General features: G+C 35.2%; 1 protein-coding gene across 1 annotated transcript in view; it reads right to left on the reverse strand.

Annotated features, from left to right (window-relative positions):
- AGTPBP1 (ATP/GTP binding protein 1) overlaps positions 1-22,106 on the reverse strand; it is a 59,007-nt gene that overhangs the window by 33,856 nt on the left and 3,045 nt on the right. Inside the window, exons 3-17 of the mRNA XM_009328122.1 lie at positions 17,646-17,776; positions 17,041-17,108; positions 16,565-16,628; positions 16,094-16,240; positions 15,685-15,816; positions 13,698-13,791; positions 12,188-12,225; positions 10,448-10,656; positions 9,806-9,983; positions 7,432-7,529; positions 6,292-6,408; positions 4,942-5,651; positions 1,264-1,347; positions 898-984; positions 661-809 (exon numbers count right to left, since the gene is read on the reverse strand). Coding sequence (XP_009326397.1) covers positions 661-809; positions 898-984; positions 1,264-1,347; positions 4,942-5,651; positions 6,292-6,408; positions 7,432-7,529; positions 9,806-9,983; positions 10,448-10,656; positions 12,188-12,225; positions 13,698-13,791; positions 15,685-15,816; positions 16,094-16,240; positions 16,565-16,628; positions 17,041-17,108; positions 17,646-17,776 — 2,306 coding nt within the window. The remainder of the gene's footprint in view (positions 1-660; positions 810-897; positions 985-1,263; positions 1,348-4,941; positions 5,652-6,291; positions 6,409-7,431; positions 7,530-9,805; positions 9,984-10,447; positions 10,657-12,187; positions 12,226-13,697; positions 13,792-15,684; positions 15,817-16,093; positions 16,241-16,564; positions 16,629-17,040; positions 17,109-17,645; positions 17,777-22,106) is intronic.

Consider the following 22,106-nt stretch of genomic DNA (forward strand, 5'->3'; position numbering starts at 1 on the left):
GCAGGAATTAAAAAAACCCTCAAAAAGCAAATGGTTTTAAGATGAATGACACCCCTTCCCACCCCCACCCCAGACAAGTAGAAGAAAGGCATACTCAGTAAGCCAGTACTTTTTTGGATGCGGTACAAGCAGCAAACACTACTCACTGGAGACTGCAAAGGTCACCTATGAAGCCCAGCATTTCAAAGGAGACTTACTTTTCCTTCTCAAATAATGAGCTTCTCTTCCCATCAATAAGACCAAACTGTTTAAGAATGTCTCCGCTTACTTTCACATCTGAAAATACACCTCTATTCAGGAAGGGATTAATGATGACAGCTGTCATTCTTCTTGCACCTGTGTGGATCAACAGGCTTTGGTGTCCCCCCGACAATGGTCTTAGGAGAAATTTTAGCTGCAGCCACGAGTAAATTTCTTCTGCTTTGGCCTCACTTACAACAAAACTTCATTTTAAAAACTGACAGCCAGTGTTTTAAGATACCTTTTTTCTTTTTAACTGAAACTTGTCAAAACATTTCTAGTAATACTATTAAAAAAGAATCTGATCTGACAATATGAATATACTACTGATCCCGGGGCAGAGGGAAGGAAACAGCTGAGCTGTCTAGTGCAGATACTTTTCTACGTGTTTCTTCTCAAAGCATGGGAAATGTATCTTACCGTAGTTAAACTGACTGTTTGACTTTTCACAGTTGATGATGTTAAACCGGTAACCAATGCCAGTTTTCATTCCACTGACTTCAAAGTAAAACCATTGATGATAATGATTGCTATTTATATCCGAGTTCAGAATTAGATCATACTCGTTTCTAAAGATTAACAAAAACAAATCAATCTTTTTTTAAGAAGCAGAAATAAAAGGCCTTATGTGTGAAAAGAAGAGTTGAAATATCTTACTTTCTGATCTGAATAACTTTGCGCAGATTTCCAGATTCAAATTTGGAATTAAACTTCAAAACATCTGCTTCCTCTGGTACTGAACAACTGTGAGTAGAAAAAGAAAAGGGACCAAAATGAATAAAACAAACTTAACTAAAACAAACTCATTAAGTTTATTTTAGTCCTCACTTGGTAATTCAGAAATTATTTTAAACCTTCCTCTAAATACAGCCTGGATAGCAGAAACAGTGTTACATCAGATGAAACTTTCATTTAAGTCTGTCATAATAGTACTGCTTTAAATATTACAAATCATATCACAGAGAAAGTAGAACAGGCTTAGAGTATCCACTGAATATTGTTTCCAGAAGGGTAAAAACTTACCTCAAATTATCAAGGTCATACACAACTCTGTCTATAATGTCATTTTGATGAATCAGTCTTTCAATATCTTGAGAGATTTTTGTCCTAAAATAAAATGCAGAGTTCTCATTTAAATTGATGCATACTGTTTCCAATTACAGAAGAGGAATTACCTCGTACAACAATGAAATCAACAAAATTGACATGAAGACAGTGAGACAGATTTTCAGAGAGACCTCAGCCTCACCCCCACTTATGTGGACAAACTGTAAGTGTACTTAAGTTTAAACACCTGCGTTCACAGCTGACTTGAGTCCAATATTTGTATGTGAGGGAACTGAGTTTTCATGCACACAACCCACTAGGTTTTATCTTATGGAAAAAAATGCACCATTTCATACTTTATAGTAGAAGCAGAAATTACTCAAACATTACTTATGTTAATGCTTTAATCCAGGACAGCACTTGGTAACATTAGTAACTTACATGAGTCCTACCATAACTAAAATTAAAGAGTTTTAGAGAGTAGGTCGTGCAGTGAGTGTGTTAGTGCACTAGCTTTTCACCTCTGGAGATCTAGGTTCATTTATCGACTAGGTAACAAGTAAGAATGAATTTGGTGATGTCAGCCAAATGTCAGGTGTATGTTTATCCAGGTCATAAAACCATTGCACAACTGGCAGTATCTAGGTCCTGGTTTGGAAAAGTGAGAATGTGTTGCAGTTCAAGAATGAAATATAGTGGCAGAGCTGTGTGGAAAAGCTTGCACAGCACCTGCAATAAGAAGAAAAGGAGGCAGATTAACAATGAAGAGTACAGGAACAGAGCGGTAAAGTACGTTCAGGCTGGAAATTCTCCATTTAATTAAAATAAATATTGTTAACGAATGAGAAAAAGAAGGTAATGCACAACTCTAGCGCCTCTTATTAAATTAAAACTAAATGGAAAAGAAAACAAGTCACAAGTCCAATGTACTGACAAAACTGTAAAAAGGCTGACTCACCACAATCTATCTGATCAGGTACAGCTCAGGGCAGAACTACAGATTTTCGATCTTGCACTTGATCTTATACAACTCCTTAGATCTCAGTACGCCTCAGCTCTAAAGGGTCATAATACTTCCTATCACCACAGGAGTTTTGTCGAGACAAAATCCATTAATGAATATCAGGCGTTCAAATACCACAGTAATAACCAATGTAGACAAAAGGAAAGAAGAGATGGTATTCAAGATGCACGTGAAAAGAAAAAGTAGTAGTGGACATTTTCAGGTTCCAAAAAATCAAAAGAAAAGAGAAGCTATTTTAAGATAATTAAAGGAAAAATATAAAAACAACACTGTTGATGTGGAGCTCTGTGTTTATAGGTCAGTCCTTTGTGGATCCTGATTTGCCTGATGATCACTTCTCAGTGTCAGATGACTTGAAAATACTAAAGTAATTAGAAAGTACTAAAGTGTACAGCAAAAAACAACAAAAAATTTTAAGAAATGGAAAAAAATAGGAATTTAACCCCAAATTTATAGGATATTGAATTATATAATAATTTTCTTCCCTAAAAGGTAGAATAATATAAAACACTTCAGTTATTCTCAATGACATTTTTCCAAACAATAATAATTTGGTGAGACATTTGGTGAAAGTTACATGTAACTAAATGTAAATGAAAAAGCAAAAGCACTCCAAAGCACGGATTCCAAAACATTGCATCTCCTAGCATATCGCAAGACTAAACCCCCCTCCTAGCATATTGCAAGACTAAACCCCCCCCCTTTCCATCCCACCCAACCCCCCCCCCCCAAAAAAAAAAAATCACACCACATTTGTCTTTAAAAGCAAAAAGAAAATCCACTAACTCCCCACCTCAGCCCCCCACAACGCCTTCTTAAATTACAAGGATGGATTAAGGCAACCATTTGTTTTCTAAAGAAGACCTAGCTGACAAGCAGTAACTAACTGCTTACATTAAGGAGAACATAAATCCCACTGAATGCCAAGAGTTTGGACACAGCTTTGCAGAAGACTTAAAAGCTTCTCCATGTCCCCTACCAAAATCATTTTCACCACCTTCCTATAAGCTATAAATTCCTAAAAAGATTAAGCCCTTTTTAAACAGGTTCCCTTCTCAGAAATTTGTTACATTGCAGTAACAAGACTGAGCCATTTGTAGAAGACTGAATTCTTAGAACAGTGTACCTTAAAAAGGTGATGCACTATTTTTGATTCAAGTTTAGCAATATTACCTGATATTTCATTCGTGTCACACAAGACCTAAAAAAGTTACTTTCAACATAGAAAATACAACAAAAATGAAACATTTTAAAGTTAAAATAAAATATACTCTAGAATTACCTTCACAGTTTAGAAATCAGCTTTATGTATAACCACACAAGTAAGTTTGTTGGTTAAAAGTCAGAGTTAATACAGTGCTTTATATCTAAGAAGACTGAGCATTGGTAGGACAAATTTTCTCTGACTTCACTCAATTTTACTCAGGAAAATTCAGAATTATTAAGTACTACAAAAACTTACATGAAGATTTGCAAGATTTTCTTAAAATGCAGTTCTTAGTCTTGAGTCAGAAATTACCTATCTCCCTTCTAAATCAGCTGAATCTATCTAAAAATAAGCTTATAGGGAAAATTATTCTCCTTCAACAGTGAACGGTGTTTTCTAGTAACGGCCTATTCATTACGTCATTAGTGTTTCAACACTTGGTCATTTCACTAGAAAGATCGCCTTTTTATGACACATGTGAAACAGCTAAAGGATTTTAATTATACAACCTAAAGACACTTAATCTCTTAATCTTCTTAATAACTAAATGCAAATATGAAGAATCTCATGAAACTGGTTAAAGTTGTAAGTATAAAGCTGAAAGCATTCAATCTAATAATTAAGCAAGTGGCAAGGTCTCATACCTACCATTACATGTTCTGCTAACATGCTCATTTGTCTTCATAGTAACTTACTATGCATACGAGCCAGCTCTTCATACCACCTCTGCAAATTATTCTTAAGAGTCACATCACCCTTTATCATCTTCCAATACCTCTCAGTGAAGAAATAAATGGGTGTGTTGATGTGTTTTTTGTTGGTTTGTTTTATTTTTCATTCTGTGTTTATTGTGTGTCATTCTGCAGGACCTAACACAAACTGCATCCTCAGCATTTGTTACCTCTAAATCCTGTTATACTGTGAACACTAAAAACAAACACTTAAGTGTATCTTTTTTTAAATTTTTCCTACCACACTTTCCTGAAAGATAGCTTTGTTAGCACAACGAAGAGAAGAGTTGAAGTATCTTTAAACTATTAACTGTCCTATCTTTGCTAAGACCCGAAGGGAGCATTCAGGTGGGGTTTTTTGTTTGTTTGTTGGGTTTTTTGGTGGGTTGTTTTGTTTTTTTACAAACTACAAAATTTATCTGGGGGATGGTGGGAAGGCAGAAAGGGAGACTATAAATTAAATTTAGTACTTAGAAACTGAATTACAGAATTAGAATTAGCAATTATAAAATCAAATTGTGTTCTTGTTTATGGCCCTGCATTGATCAGTGCCTACTCACCTAAACTGCTTTTTACTGCAAGTAGTTTTAGATGCCAAAGCAAACATTGTATATGTGCCTGTTAATCTCATCCTAAAGACTGTTTCTCAAAGGAATGAAAACAACAACAAAAAAAGGAGTATGGTAACTCACCTCTGCACCCCATACGGTCTTTCCAGAATAGGCTCCTTAAATGGGGGTGGAATATGGCCAAAATAATCTGGATAGGCCACTTCTGAATATTCAGGAATAGATTTTGTGGTTTTTACCATCTCAATATAAAGATCACAGTCATGAACTGGTGATACATCAGAAACCTCAAGCATGACTTGTTCCCCTGATGAACTAGATCCGGAATCCTCCTCTTCTGAGTCCACTCCAGTGCAGCAGAGTTTTCCCAGCTGGACAGATGATCCTTCAAAGAGGCTACTTCCACAGGGTGAAACATGTTCACAAGGTTTACTACAAGCAAGTGTGGTAAGGCTAGTTTTGCTTTCCTTCTTTATTACACACCCTGTACCATAATACTGATCATTTTTTGCACTGTTCTGCAGACTGATTCTGTCCAAGCCTTTCACAATTTCTTGGCTTAGACACTGGCATGATGGAAGCAGGTTTCTTTGATCATTTTGCTGATGTAAACTACTGTCTTTGATACTGTCTTTCTTTGGTAGTTCCAGAAAGGCTGGCCTTCTATTGTATTCCTCTGTCAATAAAGGATTGCCCTCCTTCAGAGCAACTCCTTTCACTGACTGGTTTGCTTCAGCAGTGTGTTCCTCCCCTGCTGTAGGAACAACAATAGGTCCACCCAGATTTGCATCAGGTACAAAAGGCTTTGGTTCCTTGGAAACTAAGTCACATTCCTTAAAAAATAAAAGAGAAAAAATAATAAAAAGATTTATTAAAAAACAAAAAGTAAACAGTTCCTGAAGTTTCATTTATATTAGAAACCTTTCTTTTCCATTATTCCAGAGGTATGTTTTGCAATAATCCAAAATAACTGTAATTTAAAAGACAACAGTTATTATGTTTTAAACTTACATAAACATAGCAATGAAGTTTCAGCTTTTACAAGAAGATAGTGTCAAAACAATAAGCAAGTAGTTCATCAATAACAAATTATCAAGTCAATTCAATTCCCCAGATATTTTAACCAACTACTTTAAAGAGGTGCACAGCATTTAAGGAAATAACTAATACAATGAATCCATGCCAGAAATCTCATGTCCTTTCTTACTATTTTACTTTCTGCAGTGTGCAATAATCAGACATCAGAAAAGTTTTCCTTTATATCTGCCCACAGTCCCCTTCTCAGTCAGATTAAAGTAAGCCGTAACATTTAACTAAAGAGTTATTTAACTATATAACACTCATATATAGCTCTAGAACTGCAGACTCCCACTTTCTGGCTAAAGGAACTATTCACCCAAAAAAGGAATGTCAAAGTGTATTCCAGAGTCAACCCGTCATGACAAGGAATGCACTGGGAATAATATACTTTACCTGAAAGTTTTCTGAAAGTTCTGGGAAAAATTGCTCGTATATTTTCAGTTCTTCTATGGGTCTTCCCAATTCCTGTCTAGGTTTCAGTTTATTAATATCAGTCTCAATATCATCATTCTGAAAGAGCACCAGAACAAATTAATCTTGCATCCAGAATTAATGAACTTCTAAAATAACTACACTTCACCTTCTACTTCTGACACGGCCATACTTCAAAAGCTGAATATCACTATTTTAAAATTAGCTGAACTGTACCTTTCACCATGAAGGTTTAAGCAGCTCAGTTTTATTAGTATGCCAAAGCCTCCAGTTCACCGGAAAGATTACAAACATCTCAATTTTCTTGCTTTCATCCAAATGTATTATGCACAGACATCAGCCTACACTTTACGTGAGATCTGTGCATAATCCAACTATTGCAAGATGGAATGTGGAGATTTCATCTGACTGCAGTGATAAAGGAATAACTGCTTCTATGGAAGATACTCCCTTCATCAGGGTCACGAGAGCCTTGAATGAAATTTCTCATTCCACTCTGTGGACAGGAATCAAATTAACTCCTGAATATATGTAACATAAAAATATAAAATAAGGTAGTTCTGACCAAATGTCCTTTCATGTCCTGACTGGCAGCTGGAGAGCAGAACAAGACCTTCCCAAAGTGATACAACAGTGAGAGGACTGATCTCTACCTCTACAGTTGGCAGATCTTCTAAGTTACCTTCCTGAAACACTGACCTAGTCAATCCCAGTCCAGAATGATGGAAAAGGTTAGAGAAGCTCCTACATACTGAGCAGCATAGGTGGGAAGAGAGGGCTGAGAGAAATACAAGTTGGGAACAGAACACTGCTAAAAGAGTTTGTCGTTCTGTTCCACTGTACTCCAGACACACCAAGTGTGAAGCAATTAAGTTTTGATAAAAATCATGAAGCAATCTGAACAACAAAGGTTGATATTTTCAAGCAGCGCTCACCTTCCTTAAGTTTCAGAAGCTTTTTTAATTTTAGAAATTGCCCTGAAACCTCCTCAAAGTCCTTTTAGCACTTAAAACATATGGCTGTATACATGATTCAAGCAACTTAAAAAAGAAGAAACCTGTTGTGCCTGATTTTTGCCTGTTAATTTTGTCTCATACCAACCTTAAAATGTTGGTCCTTGTCATCATCATTTTCAGTTTCAATTTCTGATTCTGTTTCAGCATCATCATTATCATCACTTTCATCTACTACATCATCCACTATGATACAAAAAAAAATTTCGTAAGGCAGATTATACATTTAATCCAATACATATCCTCAAGAAAAAATTCTGTGTTCTGGGATTTTCTTTTTCACTTACCACCTGAAAAAATTGTGAAAACCAACTAGTAAACATTAATTACTATTACCAGATTTACAACACAAAATGCTTGTTAGACAATACTGGAGACTCAATTTATTACATTTCCATCCAGTTTTAAGGCAAAAAAAAAAATCTCTGGTTTAAACAAAGCAAAAAAAACCCCAAAAACACCCAACACCCCCCTGCCCAAAAAAAACAGCAAGACAGCAAATGGCCATCAGAAATACTTTACAATGTGGATGTGCCAAGAACATCTCAGCAGGGCTTGAGGTCAGCACAAAATGAGATGGCTACCTTTTCCCAAGGTAAGTAATAATGACCATGTTAAAAAAAAAAAAAAAAAGAGGTCTCAGCAGCTTTTAGTCATGTTAGCTAGTATTGACCCATTATCAGGGAACAGTGGCACAAAGCACGTTCTTCACCTTTTTTGTCTTGCTTAAATGGGGCCTAACAATTAAAAAAACAAACAAACAAAAAAACCCTCAGAAACATATCACTGGAGATTCAGCCATTAAGGAAAATACTCGAGGAGAGTGGTCACTGCAACTGCTTAGCATGGACAGGTTGGGAACTAAATTTTACCCCCAAAACATACAGCAAGATGTTATTTTTTGGACATGTGGAACTACTTGGACACTAATGACTAATTTCTACTTGAGTTAAGAGACCCAGTACATTGAAGGATCTAGGACTTCCTCCTTTTTTAATAAAGAAAAACTAGGGGAAGCAAACTAATTGTTTACACATGACTAACAAGAATTGGGCTAACTCCCTAACATGTGGAAGTGAGCATTAACTGGTTATTCTGGCAGACGTTCTGCTTACTACTGGCAAATTTGATCTTTTCCTAGAAATCTCATGCAGTTTGAGTTCTGGGGTTTTTGTTATGTTTTCTGAAAGATTTCATGCAGGAAATCTCCTGATTGTCAGTTAAAAGGCTCACTCAGAGGTTTACAAATTATACTGATTTTCTCTATTCAGAATGATTACATGTATTGCTTTTACAATGCTGACTATACAACATTATACTTTACCCACCCCAACATTCTATGTATCTTTTAATACAGAAGTTTTTCCTCAAAAAGAAAACCCTACGTATCCTATTTCCTTAGGTTTTTCACTTCTTTTTTTAACAGCTAACAAACCTACTAAAAAAAACTATCAGTAGTCTACTTCAACAGAATAGGAAGTTTCTAAATAGGTATTATGGAGTACCAAAAATACTGTATTAAGTAGAGGTTTAATTTCTGTGGATTTTGGAACACACTTCTAAATCTATTTTCTACTTTGAAGACAAAACATAAACGAACTCTAAATTCTGGCAGTTTGAGTCTGACCCATATGAACCCCAATCAGACAGCTGTCTTCTTTCAGACTGCGATCACATGTTGTTTTAGGAGATATCGTGAATAAGAAGATACTAAAAAGTTTGACTTTGCCTTTTCGTTTTAGAGTAACTTTCTGACAGCAACTTCATCAGTTGCTTACCCAGGTACCAAGCTGTTTCACCATATCTGAAAACGCATTAAGCATTAATTATCCAAAAATAATGAAAGGTGTTCACAACGGGATGAATCTATTTCCTACAAAGCACCATACAAATGCTTTGCAGACAAATGTTGCCTAAGAGACTGCAACAGTCCAAGAAAGCAACTCTACTTTTCTCATCATGCAAATGAAGGAATAACCACAACAATTTAAAAAACAATGCTTCAAATGGCACATGTTAATCTAAATTCACTACATCCAGTTTATCAGAGTAACAGAAAGAAATCAAGGAATATACACTCCTGTAAAACAGGATGTACACTACTTTACATTTCACATAGGAGAACGTATGACGAGTTAAAAAGAGAGTCCATTTAAGTTTGTAGACTAATATGTACAGCCTATGCTTTACACTTCAGAGTTTGATGAACATCACATTTTAGTTCCTGTTTTATTTTTTGTATCTCAGAAACATAGCCACATATGTGTAGACAAAATTTTCATCAGTTAAAACTTAACATTAGCAATTGGTGCTCCACACTAACAGTCACAGACCCTCTGCTAGCTGAGAGGAGTCTCAGAGTCCAAGTTTTAGTGGAGAATGCAAATAGCTCCAATTGATTCCACCTGACATAAAGCAATGTTAGACATACTCAAAGACAAAATATTACAAAATTACCATACCATCAGGAGGCAAATTGTACAGCTGAGCCACAGGACCACTGGCAGGAATAACTGGGAGTTGGAAATGGAAAGCACTTTTAATAGTTGGTAAAGGAAGACGATTTTTAGGAAAACATTTTCTCATTATTAGGCTGGATGTGTTGACAAGGGGATCAAGAGTTCTTACCGCAAGGCACTCCTATTAACAGGAAAATAATGAAGACAAGAGAAAATTATCTCTCAAACTAATAGTCAAACTACATTTGTTTTACATATTTCTAGAATTCATTAATAGCAAAAGTATTTTGTTTAAAATAAATTTTGCTAATGTGTCCTTTGAAGGCCGGAAGAACTTCTATCAACTCAAATTCACATTTTTTAAAAACTCAAACTTCAAAATTCAAAGATTTTTTCCCCTCCTCTTTTTTTAAATTAAGTTCAACCACCCATCCCAGAGATAGTCACAGCCAAATAGCAAATATGAATTTAATTCTGTACTCTTCCATTCTGCTTTAGTCAAGTACAGAAAACAATCCTTAGCCCCATAATCAGGAATGACCGTGAATAGCATAAAAGAACAATGACAAATTTGAGGTCAGGATGTGTTTTTAAAGTCCAAGAGGTAAAAATAACAACATAAAAAAAAACCTGAGATGAACTTACTTGTGAAGTGTTGTAAAGAATTTTCATCCCATTAGCATCAATGAATGCTTTTCTTCCCAATTTGACGTTTGTAACACTTTTAATGCACTGTAAAACTCCTTTACGTATCAGCATGTATCTGTGTCGACTATCATGACGGTGCCAATCAACATAAATCGTTAAAAGCACCTGCACATATCCTCTGTCTACTGCTCTCCTGGCATTTGTTTCTTTATAAAAAAAGTTAGGAAAAAAAATTAAAAATTGCCCAATGACGTCAACACTATTTTCAAATCAATGTTAAAATTATTCTTTTTACCCAAGTAACTGAATTGTTTCATTTAAAGTAGTATTTTAGCCATGCTTAGCGGAGTTTACATGAACCTAAACAGAAATGACTGAATAACTGAGGCCAGTAGTCTACACTTCATTCTTCAGAATAACATTGCATGTAATTTTCATGGTTTACCAGAAGAACAGTGTGCATTACACTTAAAGGTAATTGTAAGATACTGTCAGGTAGCAAATAAAAACCAACCTGTTTATATAAAGCATACCTATCTCTATCTGCCCACACCGTGTAGATACAAGATTGGAAAAAAACTTCTTATCGCTTGTAATCCATACAATTTTGCAGCAACTATCACTCAAATTTGATAAAGTCAAAATACCTCTACCCCAAATACTGGATAATCAGTATGACAACTGGACTCTACACACCAGAGATTAGTGTTTTTATGAAAAGATTTACTTATATACAGTATAGGAAGTTACAATGTCAAAACCCCTCAGAACTGAAAAAGACATCTCAAAATAAACGCACAAGACAAGACACACCTTTTCAACATTTAATTTCTTTCCACAACATTAAAGTTTAACTGTCAATTTACAGAACAGAACACTGACAATAATTCAGAAATATCTCTTTCCCGAAGTTTCCCAAGGAGAAATTCCAAAATTAGTAAATATACAAATCTGTAAGACCAAGCTATCATACTGATCAAACATGAGAAAACTCAGCGCCCTGTAATTATCAGTACAATAATTTCCTGTCATTTGTCTGAAATGGTTTTCTGCAAATCTAATCACGCCCCAGTTCTTATCCAACTCCATTAAAACTACTAGGAACGCTGTAGCTCTTATACAACTGTTTGGAGAGAATGAGTTTTTAATTCCTTGTCAGCTACAATCCTGGTGCAAAAATCTGCAGAGATGACATTTCTGAGGATCCACTGCTGCCAGCTGAGATAGCCAATGTCTGGGAACAGACCACCGTTTTGTTACCCTTGGTTCCACTTCACGAGCATCACTGACAGACTTGTCATTAGGACCCAAGACCTAATTACTCAGAAAGGTACCTGAAGAAACCCTGTATTTTCCCCTGCCATCCAAAAGATATTTTCAGATGTATGTATAAAGATGATGCATAGGAGTTAAGCTATAGATATCCATTACTGAAGGGCTGAGGAGAGTGACTGTAAAAGGCTATTTCTCCACCTTGGATCAAGATCAGTTCTGCAGAAGCAGCGCAGTCTTTCTGCTGCGTAACTGAAGAAACAGTAACTAATTATTAAACATATATATACACATACCACACAAATATTAAAGCTCCAGAGACTGCAGATAAAACTGTAGCCTTATTTCTAAACTTCCTAGCCTTGATTTTGTTTTGACCACAGACTTAGTATTAGTTTTACTCTGTATATACACACACACACATATATATATCAGCTAGATAAACAGCTTCTTGTAGTCACTTACTTGATTTTAGCAATGCAGCAAGTGTGTCTAAAGCAACCCTGTCAACATAACAAGAAAAGTCAAAACAACAACCAACCAGTAAGCTTAATCTATAACACTGTAAAGCTATACAAAATATTTACCGCTAACAGATTTATTTAGCATCTGTCCTCATGTTTTCCTGGTTGCACTGTATCACAGGCTTTGCTTTTAAAACTTGATTGTACTAAAATATCATGCGTCTCTGCTAAATCTGAAGTCTGATGGTGAAATTTAAAAATATCAATGCAATGGCTATACAAACTTTCAGCCTTTGCAAAAAAACACTGTGAGAACCTAACGTTTATGAACCATACTCAATGATGAGATACTTCTGAAACTCACGTTTTTACGTTAGCAGCAGAACAACTACTTCCACAAAGCAAAGGATACCATTATAAAAAAATGTAGGTCAAAACTGGCAGTGTATGAATATATTGAGGAGTAATGCTCATCAATCTGTACTACAATACAAGATCATCAGTGTAAGATTTTTCTTGTACACAAAGATCTTGTCTCAATTAACTCAAGATGCACAACTAGAAAATGTATATACTTATTTTTACCCTCTTTGTAAAGATAGACTTCACACATCTGATCTCAGGCCATAAACAGGGATATCATGATTACTCACATCATGGAATAGTAAGTTCATATGTCTAATTTTAGCCGGGGTTTAAAGGGGCAGGGCATTTTTTTAAAAGATACTCCAGTGACCACAAATACCAGATTTAGATAACATAACACTATTTTTTTTGAACTAAAGTTAGAATATGAACAACACGAGATTATTGTTTTGCTAACCAGATGAAAAATTCAGTTTTCCACATGTATGTACTTCAAAAAGGTGGTAGTGTATAAAGGAAGGGCTATCTCCTGTTAGATCCACTTACCCGTTTTTACCCTACATTCACTTAAAAAAAAAAAAAAAGAAAAATGGAAAGGGGGAAGTCTAAAGTCACCACTTTAAGCTACTCAGTGAAGTTTTTTTTTAAACACAATAGCCCACTAGACAGATATTGCTGATGCTTCCTACTCTATGTTTTATGTTTTTGTTCTGAGAGTCTATAATTGCTTGGAAGTAAAACAGAAAGAAAATTCTATTACAAATAAAACAGATATTATCACTCTAAAAACACAAAGGAGATGTGGGAGCCAATTCAACAAATTGAAAAATGATGGGATTGTCTTGATCTGTTTGTCCTGATTTGGGGATAACCATTGGACAGTTTCCATGCAGGAATATTAGAGACAAAAAACCAAAAACATTTGTATTTTTTACCAGTACTGTAACTAGACATTCAATATGTTGTGTTACTCTTCTGGGTAAAATTAAACTGTCACATTTGTGGTTCTCCTTCTCACCTCCCTTCACTTTAACTTTCAAATATGAGTTACATTTGATTTCTCTAATATTATTTTTCATTTACAGCTAAGTTTTGAAATGTATCTAAGATTTTTCCATATACTATATTAAAGAAACATTACTTACTTCATAAGGCTAGTGTTCTTTTTACTATAAGGGCCAATGATCTTAAACATCAGTTCTACTACTCCATTCTTGCCCAAGGATACTGCATTTACAGCTGGAAGAGTTAAAAGCAATCCATTTTAAGATAATGTAATAAGAAAGGCAAAAGAAAAAAACAATATACAAACTAAAATCCATGCAAGTTCATTTTGAATTACAAATAATGTTAGACGTGTTTGTGCTTTAAGACATACAATGACAAGCAAATACTACTCTGATAAAACTTGGAAAAGAAGAAAAAAATTAGTTATTACTTTACAAATAAAATCATGTACTACTTCCAGTGCATGTTTCTGCTTTCTTTGTTATTCAGATACCTCATAAAAAGAATTTTCTTCAAAAAAATCTCAGAGTTTATCAAGACAGCAGGGTTTCTAAAATTTCAAGTCTAACAAGTTCTATGACTTGCTACTATCCTTCAGAATCAGGATAGACAGGTATGTCCACCAGGATTCGAAAACCAAGTGTTCGCTGTAAAATTTAGAAATGCCAATCAGTATAAGCTTTCCTGAGCTACACGTTATGCATACACATTCTCAGAAAAAAAAATTATAGAAATAATCTATTTGAAAGAGCAAATTAAAGAAATGATGCTGAGACCTACAATCAAGAAATGCACACTAGATGTATATAAGGCTACAGCCCAATGCCCACTGAAAATGCAAACTGCTGAAACAGGCGCAGAAATTCAATTCCCACTGAGTTTAGCAATATGCACTCCAAACAAAGTAGGAAAAGAGCAACTAAGAATTGACTTCAACATAACGAATGCTGTTATTAGTATAGAATTTAGTACTTGAACCCAAGTTGCAATATCAGCAGCAGCAGCAGCAACATCACACCTCTACCATCTAAGAAAAATTAGGACTCTATTCTGGTAGCAACTGTACACAAACTTAGAATAGTACTACTCTTCGGAATGTAATAAACTACTACTTTTTCTGTTTATAACAAGTGGGAAATACAGAAAGAGAGAATTGATCTAAGCAGAATCCAAATTAGACACTCAGTTCAACTTCCCATTTTCAGGATGAAGCAAGCTTTCAGCTAAGCTATGTTAACTATCTGTATTAAACTCTTCCATTTAGAAGCATTTTACCTCATTATCAGACAGCTCAACAGAAATAAAGCTTCCACATTTTAAAAGTATTGGGCATTTATGAATAATAGGTGCTCATGTGAATGTCCTGAAAACATAATCTTTAGATCATCAAATCAATTCTCTTGGAGGAATGTGGTTATGTTTTCAATCTCTTGCACTTATTTAATAGGTTTAATGGCTATTTTGAGCTCAGTGGGAAAAACTTAAGAGCATCTAACCAACAGTAGAGATACAGCAAGAACCACGCTATTTTCATCAACTTCCTACTGCCCACCCAAACAACGAATTAGGCTCTTGTGGAAGAATATTAATCCAATAGTAGGGCACTGCAACACAAGGAATAAGGGAAAAGTTAAATAAAGAAATGAAATATTTCTTGTGTGAACCAAGTTCTAAATTAACAATCATGAATGAAATAAAATAATAAAAAGAAAAAAACCATGGGCATGTATAATAAAGAGAGTAATTATTTAATTTGAAGTGCTTCTGCAAGCACAATGTTAGCATTTCTGGTTTAGATCTTAAAGCATCAGCATTTTTGTAAATTAGATGACTCAGAATTCCACACATCCAATAGCACTGGTTAACCACCACCCCCAACTATATATATATATACACACACACAGAGAGAGAACAAAAAACAAAGATACACAAGAAGTACAAACATGCTTCACAGCTTTTATTAGAATTTAAGCAATTTGATGATCTAAAAAGCAAATTCTCAGATAAAAATAGTTACTTCAAACATCTAACATTAAACAAGCATTTAGATCAGATATTTTAAACACATCTAGGCAAAAAAATTTATATCACATGGGAAAGAAAAGAATTATCTGCAATACTTACAGTTGGTTGAGTAAACTCTTAATACTTGAAGACAGGGCAATATTAGCCTGTGGTTCTGCAAATTCTGCTTCACTAAATTCAATGATATGTTTAGGGCACCATTAATTCTTGCTTTCATGCCAATCTTTTTGTCTGACATCAAAGAAATACAAGATCAATCACACTAATTTTGAAATTATTATCAAAAAATAAGAGTTAAATGAACTGTGAATTCCTTCTACTGATGTCAACTCCGCATGTCTATTTTTCACCATTATTTCCTCCCCTCTATTTTACTCTTCCTTTTGTTCTCCTCTACCAATTCCGAGTACGTGGATGCTTATACAATAATAGAAAGAAAAATTTTCTTAAGTTTCAATTATAAAACTGCAAACTATTAAGCCATATTACTTAAGTATATCATTATCACCTTTTGGACCAATTTTTGCAAGAAGAGTATGAAGAAGCACCATTAATTCTTCATTTGGTGGAGAGTCTTTGCTGGCAGTCAAAAGCAGCTGCAGTAAGATCTGTGTCCCTCCTTTAGTGACTAAGACGCTTGCTCTCCGACCACCACCTAGAAATAAAAACTCAACTGGTATCTCAAGCCAAAGAACAATTAAGTATCTAAGCTATAGTTATCAAAGAAAGTCTTGAGAACAGCAATATTTTCTTCATATATGACTGCATTATGCAAGAACATGCTGGACTTAGACTTACAGCAATGTAAATTATTTGTGTATGATTATTTGAAAGGTGACTTCAGTCTCTATGTTCTTTTTATTCTGCATATAAATCAGCTTTAGCAAACGTCAGGAAAAAATCCCCAAAACAACAACAACAAAACTCTGCAGAAGAATACTGGAACATAATCACAAATTGCTCCTTAAGGAAAACTTACCAACTGAGACCACCTCAATGAGAATATTCAATATATTTAGAATAGTTTGAGGATCTTTTGTATTCTGCAATAAAAAAATAGAGAGATTTCTTTGCTTAACGTAGAAGTCCAATACAGTAGTTTAGATACTTAAAGCTTGGAGAAATTGTCACCACTAAATCAAACAGAACTTAAGATGTAACCACCCAGCTAACCATCCCACTATGCAGCCTGAATTAACCACAAAACCAATTAAAATCTAGTTTGTAGTATGGCGTATTAATTAGAACTGATAGTTGACAAATAATTTCTTAGAATATTTAAAAATCAGGGAGAGAAATTCTTAAGTAGGTTACTTAAAGACAGTATCTGTTCATTACAGTCCTACACAAGTTTTGGAGACTAGCTAGGATAACAACATATTTAATAATACGAAGACCAATGATAAAATGAAAACTTGCTATGTACCCATAACCAAACGGATTAAAAGGTTTTACCTCTAGGGTTGACAGGATAACTTCTATTCCAGTGGAGCCCTTAGAAGTCATCTCCTTCCTGGTTTTTTCTGCCAGTGAGAAAAACACCATTTTTCTTTTAATACACTAGCTTGCAGAAAAAAAAAAAGGTGATCATATACAGATTTATCAGAAAATCTACACTGCAAACAATAAAACCTATTAAAAACTGCATATAGGTATACAAATCTAACTAATATAAGTAAAAGACTTAAGTGATTTTAAAACTAATTTTTGCTTTCACTTGTTCAACAATCTTGTCACACCCTAGGAAAAAACCTGTAAAGAAAAATCTGTAAGAAAGCTCTCTTCCAGATACTTCTACTTCTTATATATACACACACACACATATATATATACTGTGAATTATTACTTATAGATGTTTGACAATACAAAATGCACTCAGTGTAACCAATACTATACCAGGTAGTATTAAACAGGTGCTTTCAACAATCAGTGACAAAAAAGGACGGATAACCAAGTTCATCAAACAGAAACAAAAATTAAAGAAAAGTCCAGGAAGGAAGAAATACAAGAAGGAAGGCTCAAAAGGAAAACTATTAAATCCACAAAACTTAGATATTTACCTTGGCTCTGAACCAGATGAAGGATCTTTGAGGTAACGTATCTGGCATTGTCTGCTTCTCCTAATACAGAGTCCAAATTGATCTTTTCCAGCTGTGACAGCAGAGACATAGTCCGAGAAGCGGTAGAAACACTATAAGAAAGATTTTTTTACATTCATTTTTCCATCTAGATAAGAAAAAAAACCCACAGCAACAACAGAAATGCCATGTCAGAGTAAGGGGAGTGGCTAATTCACCTCGATATTTTATCTCGATTGGAAAACACTCTTAATTCTCCTTAATTCTGTCAAATTTATAGATTTTGCAAAACCTGCATTGCAGCAGACTAATTATATATAACAGCATCTCCAAGAGCAACCGTGAACAGGGAAATTGGTTGCCGCAAAAAAAATCCAGATATAGGTACAAATGTTGTTTACCTATGTCAGTTGGAGTAACATATTTGATGTAGTTTATGTTAAGTGCCAGGATACTGTATCAAACCCGCCATTCAAGGAAAACCTGCTACAAACAGTCCCAAAGATTATTTGTCTTACAGGCTGGTGTTTTGGAAGTGAAAGAAAAGATTACCATTCATGAAGTAAGGAAACCAACACCCATCAGCTGAAGAAAAAGAACACCACTTTGAAGAAAAAAAACTTTGTAAGGTGTCCAAAGCTATCATCAGAGTTTGAATTCATTTTGAACACAAGGGTATTTTGGCCTGACATCATAAAATTGCCTTGAAAATGTATTTTAATATAAGAAACAATTTCAAACCAGGTATTCATATAGATAGGTAGATTACAGAGAAAGAATGAATGTAAATATTTATAGTATTCAAAATAGAGTCAGTCTAGAAATTGTTTTATTTGCTCTCCAGTTTTAGATCATAACAATTATTCAGAGTAGTTTTAAGATTCACATTCCCACATGAAAGTAATTTTTAGACAAATGCTTAACATTTGAACTACAGTCATGTAATTAACTACAGAAAATTATGATTTCCAAGGATTAACTACCTTGACTTTTCACTTTTGTAACATTAGAGTCCTACAATAATCAACAATAATTCATTTTACACACATACTGTTCTATCTGCAATAAAACTAAAGGATATAACACTAGCTTTATAAATACTGTCAGTTTTGTTTGTAACAACGAGGAGTTATTACTCCTTGATTCGTATTTTACATCTGTGAAAAGGTTTCACACTTGTAGTTAACTCTACTAAAATAATTAGTTTATATGTGGACAAAAATGTTAAAATCAAGGAAAAAAAGGTAGCTGACTGCCATGAAAGCAAATTGATATAACAGCTGCTGAGGACACTGCTTCCACCACTTTCACTTTTCCACATTGACATCTAAATGAGAAGCATAACCAAAAAACAATTTCAGATTGCAGATGATACATACAAGCTGTTAACATCAGTAATAAGAAATGGTTATACCAATTATAGAGCTTAAATCAAAATAATTTTATATTGTGAAGTAAGTATATCACCTTCTCAGTTTTTTGCTAGATTTTGATCTAAAAGCATTTTTTGATCTAAAATAAATCTGTCTTGGTTGCTGAAATATTCTTTTCCTTGTATAAGTAATGCATAATCCCTCCAATCTTTTCTCATCATCCAAAAGCAGGTTGAATAGTATAAAGCCATTACTATTTACATAAGCTTTGTTTTGTTTATTTCTATTCCTCCATTTATCCACTGAACTTGAAATACTCCAAAATAAACCCAAGATTTTAATGAAATCCACAAAGCTCTGTTGATGTGGTATACAAACTGACAAACTTCCAAAGGACATTATCTTCACCAGCTCCACAATCAAAACAAGTAAGAGTCCAGTCAACCCACATATAAGCCAATGTGTAAGAGAACTGCTGCTTCAGTTTGCGTGAGTGTGTGTGTGTGTATATATATATATGTAATTTCCATTGTCGTATATCATTGGTCTCATAATGAAATAAATGTAGTTTGAAAGCTGGAAACAACCGAAAGCAAAGATGATCCTTAGGAACAAACAGAAAAAGAAAATGTAAGTTTTCATAAAGACAAAACTCATTTACAGGTATTAAAAGTTCAGAGCAAACCTGATTTTTGACTGCTGCGGCCTGCAAAATTCAAGCAACACTGGCCCATGGAAGTAATATACCATGTACAGAAAGTTAGCATCTAACATAATTTCTCCATACTTATGAAAAGCTTTAAAAAGTTTAGGAAGGGTAAGTCAATCTCACTACTGGGTGGTATAACAATTTAGGTCCTAAGATTTAGAGGTATAATCTCCTCCTGGGACCAGAGTTTCTATCAAGAGCAATGAGTGCTCATTGTAGCAGTTAAAGAGATATCTTTAGAATGGTTTTAGGCTATTCATCTTGCAGGAAGTCTTCCAACAGGAATACAGCCAAATAAACTTCACGTCTTCAGCATACCCAATAAAGTGTTCTTGAAAGTAACACCAGCCCAGAATCTATGCTGAAATATAAATTTAAGTCCTGATTTCCTCTTAGCTATGACTGAGGTTTTTTTCTTAAAACAAGAATTGTACTCTTTATTTATTAGTAGTCTCCACTAATATACATAGTGGTTATAATACTGTGACAGCATTCAATATCCGCACGGTAAATCAAAAAGGCTGTAGGACAGGAATTACGGCAGCCAGCCTAGCAGCCAGCCTAACTGACTCTGCTGCTGTACATAATACTGCTGTGACAGTCCATTTGACCTAAGAACAAAACGTAAGCCCAATTTGCAATGGGACTCTGTCTGGGTATTTGTAATGCAAATACATACATTTTGACCAACAAACCACTCAGGATCCAAATCTAGAAGATAGCTCTCCAAAACAGAGGAGCACCATGGAATTCAGTATTTTTAATCCAACAGCTAGGTAAACCAAGGAAAGAGTCAGAATGGCACAATAAAAACTGTGCCCTGTCAGAGCTAGATTTCCTCTTAAGCTGCTGACATTGCAGAACCTCACATGAATACCCTGAACACTGTGGCCAGCCTTTCATACAAGGCTTATTTTCCCACAATGTGAAGAACCCTTCTTGTTATCTAAAAGAGACATTTTTCACCCCACCCACACACAGGCACACTTGTACCTTCTCACAAGAGCACTCCGTAGTCAATTGAGGGTTACATAGTCTCTCTACTATCTTTAGTTATAAAAATAATGACTAAGGAGCACCAGAAGAAAATTCATAAGGTCATCTAAACTATTCTCTCCAGAGTTGGATGAACACCACAGCTTCTCTTCCTGACAGACATATGCCCAACCAGGCCTGCAAAAATGGTGATTCAATAATCAAAGACAACTTTGTTCTAACACTTTGTATCCTTTCATTTTGAAAGTTTTTCTCCCTGGAGTTTAGTCTTACTATTTCTGGATCTCCTCACTACAAATGTGACTGTGCTTTATCCGTTCCAGTAGTGTAACTCTCTAAGCATGGCACCTTGCACATATTTCCATCAAATATTCTTAACCATATTCTGCATTTCACAAGAGTATTTTGAAATCATTTGGTCCTCCAATATTTATGCAGATCTTTCCAGCTTCAAGTTGTCTGCAATTTTAACAAGAACTCTTTCTTCTCTTTCAGATCATTAGCCAAAGCTCAAAACATTTTCAGTCATTAATTGTAACCAGGAAGAGAAGGAAAGAGCACATCCAGAAACAAACTGTGTACCGTTTCCTTCTGACGGTGATTAACCACCACTGCTTTGGTACCCAGTCACTGCTCTACTCCAGAGCACTTGGATGGAGCACTTGCCTCAACTTCCTGATGGCAATCAGGTTATTTTAGTAAAGCTTTAAACACATATGTGGTATTTTAATGCCACTTTCCTGCTCATGGGATCTGTTACTCTCTCACACATGAAAAAACAGATGTATTTTCTAGAACAGCTCAAACGACCTTTGGCTGTTCGCAGCCTCACCCATTTGGTTAGTTCTTCCAGGATCCTTCTGTGCAAAGAAGAGAAGATGGCTGATCTACAGCTATTCGGTTTCTGCTCCCTGACTCCCACAGACACAACCACTAGGTTTGCCACCTCTGTCTTTCACTACTTAACCCAAATCTCATAAGTTCTGAAGACAACCGATAATTATTATTCTGGGATGGATTCAGACTTTCTTTAAGCATCTTGAGTTGAAGTTTACCAGGCTTATTTGATCCTGTACACTGCATGTCTCTGTAGGCAGGAAACTCCATCTCCATCCCACGTTCAAATGCCGCAGCTCAAAATGCCCATCACACCACCATCTTACTTGCAGAAAGGAAGCATGAACAAGCTTGCTGTCATCTCAACTGCTGCCAAAACGTACAGCATGACCCTAGCTAACCAGAGAGCTTTGTGGATTTCCTCTTTCTCTGGTTACAAAAGCTGTGAGTAGATGTAGAGGAAGCAACTGCCCAGACAGTGAGGCACAGAGGACTTCTGGGGTTCACGTTTGAAAGAGAACTCCCTCA

The sequence above is a fragment of the Pygoscelis adeliae genome, unplaced genomic scaffold, assembly GCF_000699105.1.
Source record: "Pygoscelis adeliae isolate BGI_AS28 unplaced genomic scaffold, ASM69910v1 Scaffold45, whole genome shotgun sequence".
Lineage (NCBI taxonomy): Eukaryota > Metazoa > Chordata > Aves > Sphenisciformes > Spheniscidae > Pygoscelis > Pygoscelis adeliae.